Consider the following 12,968-nt stretch of genomic DNA (forward strand, 5'->3'; position numbering starts at 1 on the left):
TAGTTTCAATTACAAGTTTTATTCGCATTCTTTGGAAGATGCCGTTTTTTTTTGTTTTCTCTCATTTTGACATCCACAGCACAGTGACAGTGATCAGAGACGATGACATAAGCAGGCACATGTGGAGGAACAGCTGTGCCAGAAGCTTATGAAAGCTGCAGGATGAGCAGAGGCAGACCAGTGACACCGGGAGAAGACAGGAGAGCAGGAAAATGTAAAAAGCTGAGAGAGACACTGAAAAGCAAAGGCCATTCACTGGAAAGAATGACGGATGGAGAGAACCTTGTTAAATGCTGAACTGCCGCAAGAACTGTTCTGGTCTCTTCCTTGGCCTGTTTGCACCCTAACACCACCTGGTGGTCAAAAGCACTTATAGCATCTATAAAAAGCAGACAACAAAAGGTTGACAAAAATATGTTCCCCTGGTAAAGATACAGCACTATCTTCTGTTATAAATCATTAAAACATAGACAATACTGTCTTTGTCTTGGAAACTGTATTTTATATAAAATGTCTATTGTCTCAAATATACTCTTTGCCCAAATGTACCCCAGGCCATCACTGTAAATAATATTGTTTGAAAGTAAAATAATTAACAATAACAATTAATCCTAAAACCCTCCCTATTACCTTGGCCAGAATACACAAGTTTTCCTTGGAATAAACATGCTCTGGAAGTAAATAAAATATATAGTGTAACTCTAAATATACTATGATATTATTCACTGCATGAGCAGAAACTGCTATGACCAGAAACTGCTATGACCACAAATCAAGGAAATAAAATTGAAAATAAAATGAAAAAGACAATTTTTTTTTTTTTTTTTAAAGACAGGCAGCCTTTTATATTGTTACAATTTTCTGGCTAAAATTATGTGAGTAAAGATTTCGACGCATTCGAACGCATTCTTCACAATAAAAGCCTTTAGCATGAAATATCAGACAGGCACAAGAGCAACAAAACAGAACTAAAACAGAAATGACATACTACTAAAGAGCAAAAACATCTGTTCAGAAAAGCAAAAGCATATGTCATTGGATTTTGGAAGATCTAATAGTGACAAGTAAACTATTCCAAAGCTTTGTGGCAAAGACAGCAAATGCACCGTCTCCCTTCATTTGAAGTCGGGCTTTGGAAACATCCAGTGACACTTGTTAACCGACATGAGAGACTTTAAGTTACTTAAGGGGAAGAACAATTTAGTTACTTAAGGGGAAGAACAATGTAGAAATTTGCCTTGTTGATTAGTAATAACTAAAATGTCATCTTTAGTTTTAAACTTTACTAAGAGGCGATTAAAACAGGCCATAACTGGAGTAATGTGCTCCTCCAGCTCGTGATGAATAACAGTCATCTAGGCATGAAGGCACACAAACATGGATGCATTTCTTAGCACTTTCAAACATTTCCTGATTGGACGAAAAAAGCAAATTGAGAATGTAAAGAATTAAAGAGCTTTTAACATAAGAACAATCAAGTCACTGACTGAAAACAATTAAAGCAGGCTTGTTGCATTAACGTTTTTATTTCCATTAGTGCCGAGAACAAGCTCAGAGGCATTCTGCAGCAATAGACATTTCTCTTGTTCCAGAATCTGAACATTGCTTTGTATTATTATTATTTTTTAAAGGTACCTGCAGTTTACAGATTACAGTTTAATCTCTGACAAAGCATATAACTTGAGTATGACTTGATGTATGGGGAGTGACAGAAATAATAAATAATGAAAAATGAGGGGTGGTGATAAACTCAGCCTTTAGTAAGCAGAAAACAGAAGAGTGGAGTGATGGGCACCTTCACAAACACACAGCACAAACAGACACAGACACACAAACAGACACAGGCATACTTTGTGGTTGATCAATCTAATTAAATGTAGTTACATGTACCTTTGACACAAAACATGATATATATGTTTCAAAAAGTTAATCAAGCCCAAAGAATCTTACTCAAAAACTAAATATTTACACATAAAACTGGTAAGATGTGGATGTAATATCCTGAAGGAGAAACCAGTACTTTTATTTCAGCTATCTGTAAGAGATGTCACTGGAAATACACAGTCTCCTGCAAACGCATTACTTCCTGAGCTCTGTGCTGTCTGTAAAATCTCAACCTACATTTCCTGCTCTCAAAACATTACAAAAATATAAGATCAATAGACAAATACTGCAAAGTAACTATTGTATATTCAGTATATGACTAGCAAAGAATAAGGTGTCATCGGTATACAGTTTGAGAAAAGAAATGTACAGCAAATAGTCAAACACTTTTTAGAAAAGAAATAGTTGAGTCCTTCTTTTCTTTAGTGGATGAAAAAAAGTTATCTGATCTTCTCATTGTATACTTTCTACTTCACCTAAAGTACTTCATTCAACATTCAACAACCAGATAAATGAAGACATCTTAAGAGGAACAAAAGGAGTCTGATTTACATTAACACTCTTCCTAGTTTCAACATACAAAATAAGTCTAAAGAGTAAAATAAATCACATGATTTCAATTTATGACAGGCTTTATATTTAGCTTACATATGGAATGCTTAAAATCAAAAATAGCTTTGAAGAAAAATAAACTGTCAATGTCTTCATTTTAAATCAATGTAACCTAACCAGTTGAGCATTTTATTCATTATCCCCATCCAAGCACCAGCCAGTTTTAGGAATTCTTAATTGCAGATTTGGAAACTGAAAACATCCCAGTTAGAGATGACTTCACTCCTGCTTGTCAGCCAAAACGGATGTGTTAAAGACCAATACTACTGAAATAACCTCCTGCCTGTGGTCTACAAACTGTGTAGTAGTGCGGTCAGTGCTGTGCCAGTCCAGTGAATATTTACAAGCACTTTGGAAGCATGCAGAAATAATAACATATGACAGATGATGACATAACTCTTAAGCTAAATTCTATCAAACCTGTGCAAGTTGTTGCAACAAGTTCTTCATTTGAAACAGTTTTTAGTATCAAACCATATTCTTTCCACACAAAAGTAAAAGTGAAATGCTATTGTGTGACGACATTAAAGTCGAAGTTTGACATTTTGCGAATTAAGCCTCTTCGCTCTCTTACCGAGAGTTAGTAGAGAAGATAGATACTACTCTCAGGCATTAGAGTGGTATCTATCTTCTCATCTAACTCTTGGAAAAAAACAAGTGAATTAGCATATTTTCCAAAACCTTGTGTCCTTTAAACTGAATTTAGCCCTGAGAAACACAATGCAACGGTACCTTAAAAACATTGAGAAAAAACAAAGAGGCAGTTTTTGAGGACTCTGATGAAGATGTCATTTTTTGTTACTTTAGGCAGTTTTTGATCTTCTTGATAATGCAGCATATATTTACCTCATCATCTATGTACAAGGCTTATCAACTATCCTGATGAACCAAAAACTAAAACCAAACCATCACAATGACTTTAAATCACCTATCCACTCAAATTAATAATATTGGCCTATGATATCATATGGAATACAATGACAGAGCACACCCAAGATATGTTGCAAACACATGGCATGTTTATGTCTTCATTTGTGCCCTTTGACAAAGAGGAATGATAAAACTAAAATAAATAGATATGGCCTGAGCCTCATTAGATAAGAAACTGCCTCTTTCTTTGCCAATAAGAATTCAGTGTTTCATTGCCTGAGAATTTGTCCACAGTTATGTTGAGATAAGTAAATAACCAATGGTTTCAAAACATTATTTTCATTTAAACTGGTGTGGCAAGAGGTCTTTAATACTGAAAGGAAAGATTTTAGGAGACTTCCAAACACTTGAGGATCCACCTCCCTCTGTGTCTTATCTCAAAGTGTCTCAGACCCAGTACTGGTTCTTTTTCAAGGCCGGGTTTGTTGTCCGACAGTGCTGCAACAACTCCGGGTCTGCGGCTTTGGAGTCCATGTTGGACATTGGGATGTTATTGGCCGGGTCAGTTTTGCGAAAAGTTTCTGCGCTGGCTACCTCTCCATTTTTAGGCTTGGTTGCTGCTGTCTGGACGTCGTGCTTGCCTGTCTTGTTTTTACGGATCAGGTAGTAGGCCATGATGGCTGCCAGCAACAAGAGGAGAAGGATTACCAGGATTGGAATGAGAATAGACCAGAAGTTGCTGCGCCGGTAAACATGTGGTTTCCCATGGGAGCTAGAGCCAGAAGACGCTGTGGTGGGGGCATCTCCGTGGGGCCAGTCCATGTTGCCCCCCCAGCGGGGGCTAGGTGGGGTGGAACGAGGAGACCCAGCCACACCAGGGAGGTCATTACTGTCCTTTGATGGGGCTTCTGAGGGAATCCTCAATAGAGTGGCAGGGTAGACCCCAGAGGCATTGTAGGGGCCTGTCTGGAAGGAAAACACACATTCTGCAGGAGGAACCCCATGGGCTTTGAGCAGGAAGCGGGCCTCATCCTGACTGACACTACCTCGTGATCCAGAAGCACTATTTAGGATTTCCATAGCTACACGGCCCTCGTCCAGCTCCTTCTGGCTGAATGTGTCCACTGGCTGACCTGCACCAGGACCTCCAGACCTTACAAAACGAGCCCCCTGGGGTTGTTGGATGACAGTGAATGTGGGGGAGGTTCTGGTCTTGTTTGCCAGGGGAGTTGCATCCAGAAGTTTCCTGTCCAGTTGGACAAGAGCACCTTGGGGTAAGAGAGGATCCTGAGCGATGTTGGCCAGAGGCTGGACTGTAATGTTGAGGACAGAGGAGACATTAGCAGCCTTGCTACGTGCTATGAATGCAACGCTGTCTCGGGGTGAAGTGGACTTAACAAAGCGGACACTGACTCGACCTTCTTTGATCTGTGTCTGTGTGAAGGCGGATGTAGGCTGCCGGTCTACCATGACAGCTGCATACTTAGGGACACTTGTGATCTTGTAAAGGATGTCCTCTTCAACAGGGCCCCCGGTAGTGGCCCTCAACATCTCCTCAGTCACCAGGGTCTCATCATCGCCTTGCTTCACCTTGATCTCCGGGGCTTTGTCTAGAAACAGGATGCGAGCTAAGACGCCGATGTGGAGCGTGTATGGCTCTGTTTGGTGTTCTCCATCGGACACAATGAATTCCATAAAGCCATCGGCAAGGCTGCCATCGCTGAAGAAGCCCACCTGCCCGCGATTGACCATCTCCTGTGTGAACTCAGAGATGGGGTCCATTGTAAGTGAGTCAACCAGTCGACCGTTGATAGGGGCTTTGGTCACTTTGAAGTGCACCTCATCTGGCGGACTGTCCTCGTCTTGAGTGTTAAGATGCTTCTGGGTCAAAATGGTCATGGAGCCTTGAAGAACCTCCAAGAGCATGTCTATAGTGACTAGGTCGGGGGAGTCAGAGCCCCGCCGTTTGATTGAGATGTTAAATATCTCCTCCAGGACCACGGCTTCGGCAGGTGAGGCCACACCCTGACCCTCAGACTTTAGACGAGCTCTGAAAGAGAAGCTGTCAAAGGAAGCCCCTGAGTCATCATGGAGATACTCCAGCTTTCCTTGAGCTACATCTTCCTGCATAAAGGATGGGGCATTACGGGGCAGGTCCTGACCACCCAGAGTGATACGACCGTGGTCAGGGAAACGCTTAATCTCAAAAACCACATCCACATCGTCTTGCTTAACTTCAGGTAGGATAGCCAGAAGGTTTGAGGCATCAAGAATTGAATCGTCAATGGCTTCCCTCTGGCCTTGCACAATTTCCAAACCTGAGAGGAAACAATAAAAACAAAAAGGCATTTTATATATGTCATCAAATTCAATTTTGAAAGATACTTTCTATACAGATTTAGCACAGTGCATTTCTGCTGTTAGCACATTAGGAAAGACAGCGGGGCTTGTTGTTTTGGCAGTAATAGAAGCAGAGGTGAGTGAGAGTCCCTGGCTTTGGACTATTCAGGCAATATGATACCAAAGTTATTCTAAAACTCTATAAAAACTAAATTGAAGAACAAGCTGAAATTTCCAAGCATAATGGCAGATTAATCATAAATGTACATCACTGTGAATTTAACCAGAATGGACATGTTTTACCATGGAATGATTTTTTAAATGATTGAAAATGAATGATCAAGCTGCCATAGAAACTTGTTGACAGCAGATTTGTTTTGAACCCTTTTATGATAATTTTACATACAGTATTAGTCTTGAAAAAACATTGCAAACCTGGAACAATATACAACACATTTGTAAATGTCTAAAGTAGGCTTACTTTAGACATTTACAAATTTAAAGTGATACTCCACCCAAACTGTACCATATCAGGGTAACAGGGTGTTGCTGTATGTGTGCTCAGCAAATCTACACTGTATGATAAAAGGTTAAATATATAAATAAATGAATAGACACACAATGTTACCACGGCTGCACCAACATCTCCACATTGTAACTCTTGTGCTATTATTTTAGACGGAGCCCTATAAAAAGGGGCTTTACAGGTTTAACCACTCATCTCTGCATCTAAACATCTGCGGAAATCTTCATACAATAACTACAATTGTGGGGTAAATTAGAGTGGTATTTATTTATTTTGTGAAATTAGATATTAGATTGTACCTTTGTTCTTCCACAGCTGTGAGGAGATGTTACTGTGAGCAGCATAGTAAGAGATGGTGATGGGCAGGATGTGACGGACATCCGGGGCTGGTTGGGATGACAGAGTTAGCTCTATGGAGTCCCTCACCACCCAAAAAGGCTCCTCAGGTAACTGGTGCTCATAGTAGACCGCTCCTGACTCCAGCTGTGTGTCAGGGAAAAAAAAACATTATTCAAAATCACTAATTATGTTATAATACTATAGGACACTGAGTATTTTGTTCAAACATCTACTATATCCTCAACAGTATGATTTTATCCGTCAATATGAGCTTCTTTTTGACCTCCCATTTGCAGTCACTTGTTACTGACTTAGTTTTTACTTGAGGGATTTTAAAGAGAAAGACATTTTAGTTCGCTAAAATATATATTATAATAATATATATTGCTCTTTTTTCCCCCTGACGTTGTAAAAAACACAGTAAAATGGGAGCTCAAATGGCTGCAGCAGTGGTTTGGCTCAGCTGTATACTGGGACACACACATTTAAATGCTTTTAAGAAAAGAAGAAAGAAAGAAAAAAACAAGATCCAAATACTCTGGCAAGAGTCACTGACAAGGTGACAGGTCTACATGGCTTGCATACTTTTACAGGTCTTTCCATTTATAATACTCAACACATTAAGGATAAACAAAGCATCTCCGTCTACATATTTGCATGCTCCTATGATGGCTGAAACAGACCAAAATTTCAGAGCTCAAATGGCTGCAGCAGTGGTTTGGCTCAGCTATATACTGGGACACACACACACACACACACACACACACACACACACACACACACACACACACACACACACACACACACACACACACACACACACAGTGTATTCATGCATGCACACACAAACGCACACTGAATAACTGAATAACTAAAGTAATCATGTTTTCAGCTCGACGTAGTGTTAGATTTTCCGTCACACTCTTAACAGAGCAGTTTTGCAGGGCAAGAATTTGTTCTCATGCTCATCCAAGCACGGTCAGATGTCAGGAAAGAAATCAGACAGAGACAGAGCGAGAACACCCTGTCACAGATGAACACTGGGCCTACGGTGCATGGGTGGTACATGTGTACCTGTACCTACATAATCCTTAACCAAATAACCAAATCCAGTTAATGCGAAAAATACCATCAGTAATGTTTTAAGAGATACATCTTTGGATATTTGATTATGTAATCTGAGTAAACTGAAAAGAGAAGTGCCTCTTTGTTTTACAGACAATAAGTTAACTAAAAATAAATAAATCACGGTCAATGAACAAAGGAGCTCTTTGAAATCAGGGGCCACACCCTGATGAAAGGGTCCTTTCTTAAGCATGTAGGTGTAAGCCATTACTGTAAAAGCCTAAGGCATTTTATTATACTTCAGGACTCAGAGTGTCTGGAATTTTACTTTCTTTTAGCATGTTACTTGGTTATTGCTACTTACTTTGAGGTTACTAAAAAATGCTGCAATAGATTTCCCAAAAGTATCATTCTGTGCCTGTGGCCCCAGTGTCTATTTAAATACTCTCCAACCCTGTCCGATACATACAGTCGCTTTGACAGAGAGATTTTTTTTTTTGTAAACAATGATACAATTTAATGCAAGACTGCAGTCACACAGTCTTAACATACAATTCAAATTATCAAGAGGAAAAAAATATGCTTATTAGCATGAATGCTCATACTAATGGTGACCCTAAACATCACAATGGCACAAAGTCATATTCAATGAGGCCCCCTGCTGGTGAACAAGAGGAACATGTTGCACTCATATTGCACACGTACAAAAAGGACTGCAGTTATAGATGATGTGTTAATGTTTGGTACACATTGTCTTATGGAAAACAACAACAGTGTATGTGAACTTAACTAAACGTAAAAATAATTGTCTGTGTGCACAGTTGCAGTACCTTTAAGTACATTTCAAAAGTGAAAACACTTTATTATGTGATGTTAGGTGAGACAGAAGAATGTGAGGACATTATTTACAGTCATTAACTTTCTGTCATGTCAACAAACACTAAGTTTTGGCTGTTTTAGTCTAGATTGAGTGAGCTTCACTATCAAATTTATTGCATTGACCTTTCGAATATAAAAGAAAAAATCCTGCATGCTGAGTAAAATATACGAAATAACAGCACAGTTCTGAGCAGACCTTTAAAAATATTCAGACGAGTGAAAAGCTGCAACCGCAAGCATTTAAATGACTTTATTTCCACTGGGAGAGGGGTGAGTTCCACAGCAGCAGTCCGTGTTGAAAGGAGGATTAGCTGTGTTTCTATGCATTAAAGCAGCATTATGTCTTCTCATATGTCTGTCTGATGGTCTATGCAGCAGACGACTGGAGTGCCTCAAAGAGCTATGATGGCTTAGTAACACAAACCTACTATTAATAGTAATGTTTAACCCAAAAGTTGAGAGGATTTATTTGAATAATAGTTGAACTTACAGTGCCCCCTTAATGCAACTGATTATTAAAGAAATATTCCATCGAAAGATGCTTTGTCTTTTGGCTTTACAGGAATTCTTTTTTAATCCGCACACTTTTCATTGTTTTTCTTCCTTTAATGTGTTTTACTGTTTGCTTTTTTTACTGTTACTAATAATTTGATTTTGATTTATTATTTATCTCGAACAATCAACAATGTTTCAAAAGAAAACACAACTAAACAAATTAAAACCACACACAGAAAAAGTAATTACTTGTGTTTGTGAGAAGTGGGTAATTTCCTCATACTGGTTCCTGTCATTGGCCAGGATGAGCCTTCCCAAACGAGGTGGGCGGATAAGAGAGTAGCTTATCTCATTTCCATCCTCATTGGTTACAGCCCCCAGATTGGCACTTGTGATAGACTGCCTTGTTCCTGTGAAAACACACACACACACACACACACACACACACACACACACACACACACACACACACACACACACACACACACACACACACACACACACACACAATTGCTTAAAACTGTAGCGCTTACAGTAATTCATGCACATATCGTGCAGAAGAGTTTCCTGATGGGGAGATTTTCGTTCCAAAATGTTATCCAAGCTTTCAAAAATATGACAACTCATCTCGTGTAATGCACAAAGGTTTATTATGAATGAGCTGAGGTTATTGTCTGTGCTTACACTAAATAGATTCACTTCTCAAAAGTTTCACCTGGAGAAGTTATGATGTTTTTTTAACCACTAGAAATAAAATGAAGTTAATGAATTAACTTAGGTTCGGGAGCAGGGCCACGCCTCAACCTCACCTCTAATCACTGACCAGCCTTTATATTCCAAGTCAACCCACTCAGTGCAGTTCGCCTCCGCATTCTCGACCCACCCTCCTTTCCCATTTGGTGCCTCTACCTAATCCCTTCATCCGCTCTTCCATTTGTCCCTCATCCCTTCATCCTTTCACTTTCCCCCTTATCCCTTCATCCCTTCTACACTCTTGCCTTCCTACTCAGTCCAGCGCATTCCTCTCTCATTTCTCATTCTAGGTTCTAGGGGGGGTTCTAAATCAGCTCGGGTGAAAGCACCTGAGACAGAACCGCCACAATGAGTCTCACTCCACCTGGTCTCCAGTACATCCTCCCGGACCAACCAACCAGACGACATCTTATTTCAATCTCAACCACCATCCAAATCTATTCCTATGTTCTTAACAATCATTATAATAAAGCATTCATCTTTAAATATTTAAATTACATATTGTTGTGGCGTGGTCCTTGCTAGTGAAGTAACATTTTAACAGGATTGAAACAAAACAACTTCTCTTTGGTGTACTGGAACATTTTAAATCAAGTTTGGACTGTAAAAGGAAGAGTACGCTTAAAGCTAGACTATATCACCTTTGTAAGACGCAAATAGACAATCTTCCTCTTATGAATGAAATGAAATGCATCCTTGTTATATTCACCACACTCAGGGTTTTTTCAAACTTCCTTGGTCTGCTGGCAAGTAGGTTGTAGTGGCTAATGTTAGCATACGCACCGTGTAACTGACATTAATCACTGAGTTTGCGCTACCTATTTAATTTCTTGAAAACAACGAACTGAAGATAATCTTAAGAAATTAAAGCAAATGAATTGTGCTGTTATGTTGTAAATACTACTTCTGGCCACACAGTAGCCGCTCTTTAGCAAAAGTAAGTCTCAAATCAAATTCCTACAGCTTCAGTATAAGAGGTAACTAAAATAGAAAAATTCATTGGTACATTTGCTTTGGCACAAAATTAACACTAAGTCTGAGTCAAAGTCTGCCGAATGTGCAGATATAATAGAGAGAAAGTTTATTTTAGTTTTTTTTTTTTTTTAACAATGTATTATCAAAGTTTTAAAATATACAGTTAAGTGTTACTTCATGTACTGTAAGTGTAACATAAGATCAAAACAAACACTATAGGGACACTATATCAATGTTCTGTAATCAAAGATATTTGGAGGAAAGGTGTATTTTGTTTCTTGTATTGTTGATTATGATCTTCCTTCATGTCCTGAATATGTTTACTTGGTATAATCCTATGGTCTGTAACTTTTGGAGTGAGAAGAAAAAATATGGGATATTTTTGTTATCTGCACGCTGAATAACAAAAAATTTTGTGTTTTGGAAAAAGCCACTAAAAAACATTGGACATCATTTTTAGTTTTTTATCTTTTGACCATGTTTTGTATGTCTGACCCAGATACAAAACAGAAAAATACAACCGTTCTACAAAGACCTATTATTATACTGCTGTAATGACTAGGTTGTTGAACGAGTGATCACACACCCGTCACTGTGGTAATCCTTCCATCACTGCCGTCTTCAGAGCTTAAAATCTGAAGGATTTTGGCATCTTACCTGGAAATACCATGAGCTCCTCCTGCGTTACCATGGTGATGGTGAGAGGCCTGGCTGTGACAACAAATTGGTAGAGAGGAGATGTGTGCTCTCCGTCTGTCACTGTGAAACTGAAACCACCAGACTCCTCACCTGGAGGAACACAAGGGTTTGAATGTGGCTTACTGGTCATACTGGTATTTCCCCTTATTATTATACAAATTTATATCTACTACATGTTTATTATATTACTAATTATACAACAGAATGTAATTTAAAACTTGCTATACCTTTGTAGCCTTGATTAAAATTACACTTTTATTTGGCACAATAAAGGGGCAAATAGATTACGCTCAAGTAAACCTTTTACTGTCCCAGGTTTAATAGGGTTGTTGATCAATACCACTGACTTACTGATTACTTTGCCAGGTATTCACAGAGGTGGAAAGAGTACAAAAATATTCTACTTAAGTAAAAGTACTATTACTTTGATGGACATTTACTAAGAGTACAAGTAAAATTACCGGTATAAAAATTTACTCAAATTAAAGTAAAAAGTAGCTCATTTAAAATGTACTCAGAGTAAAAGTTACTTAGTTGCTTTTTAACATTGGGGGGAGATACTTATTTATACTATTATATATTTATATTTATACTTATTTTACTTATCACAGTCTTTTGCGATTTGAAAAGGATTGTTGACAGATACTTTGCCAAAGCAACGGCGCAAAACAACATTAGAGACCTTTTTTATTTACTTTTTTTTACTCAGTAACAGATGTGATTTAAAACGTAGCAAAGTACAATATTTTCAACAAAATGTACTTAAGTAAAAGTAAAATTACAGATTTTAAAAACTACTTTAAAAAGTAAAAGTACATAAAAAACTACTCAACTACAGTAACATGAGTAATTGTAATTCGTTACTTTCCACCTCTGGTAATCACATTTCTGCTTAGACACTCAGACACTGTGATAGGTTTAAAAAAATGCTGTTGTAATACCAGCGGTCTAAGATAGAGGCCGGTAGTAGTCATAGATTAATATACAGTATACCAATTTAACATGAAAACAACATTTCAGTGGCCTCACCCTCGTGAATGAAGATGACCTCCCCTTTGTTTATGTGAGCCTGTGTGAAATTTAGGATGCCCTCCTCGGGTGCCTCTTTCAACGCCACCATCCCATTGTTTGGCACCTCAACGTGGTAAACCAGTTCCTCTGCAGGGGTATCAGCATCCTCAGTGTTCAGCATGCTGGAGGTGATGTCCGCTTCCTCTCCAGCAAGAACCTGTGAGATATCAAAGACAGTAGGAGAGAAACAGAGATGAAAACACACCTCAGATGACCCAGAGTTATGTTTGGAGGAAGGTAATTCAAGGTAATTTAAGGGGTCAGGAGTTTATTTGAAAATTATTGGAGATTGCTTTGTGTATAAAAGTAACAAAAGTAACAAAAGTGACAAAAGAAATAAAGAAATAAAGAAATAAAAAGAAAATAAGTACAAAAGCCATCCTACAAACAGCCACCTCCAAAGAAACAATTTAAAAGGTTAATTATTTCTCCGTGGCAGTTTGGTCGCTCCTGTTATCAG

General features: G+C 38.6%; 1 protein-coding gene across 1 annotated transcript in view; it reads right to left on the reverse strand.

The window, feature by feature from the left end:
* Positions 1-626: 626 nt before the first annotated feature.
* cspg4 (chondroitin sulfate proteoglycan 4) overlaps positions 627-12,968 on the reverse strand; it is a 72,889-nt gene continuing 60,547 nt past the window's right edge. Inside the window, exons 7-11 of the mRNA XM_078256685.1 lie at positions 12,467-12,665; positions 11,396-11,527; positions 9,260-9,420; positions 6,532-6,715; positions 627-5,684 (exon numbers count right to left, since the gene is read on the reverse strand). Of these exons, the coding sequence (XP_078112811.1) occupies positions 3,814-5,684; positions 6,532-6,715; positions 9,260-9,420; positions 11,396-11,527; positions 12,467-12,665 (2,547 nt within the window). The 3' untranslated portion in view covers positions 627-3,813. The remainder of the gene's footprint in view (positions 5,685-6,531; positions 6,716-9,259; positions 9,421-11,395; positions 11,528-12,466; positions 12,666-12,968) is intronic.

Source organism: Sander vitreus, chromosome 8 (assembly GCF_031162955.1).
Source record: "Sander vitreus isolate 19-12246 chromosome 8, sanVit1, whole genome shotgun sequence".
NCBI lineage: Eukaryota > Metazoa > Chordata > Actinopteri > Perciformes > Percidae > Sander > Sander vitreus.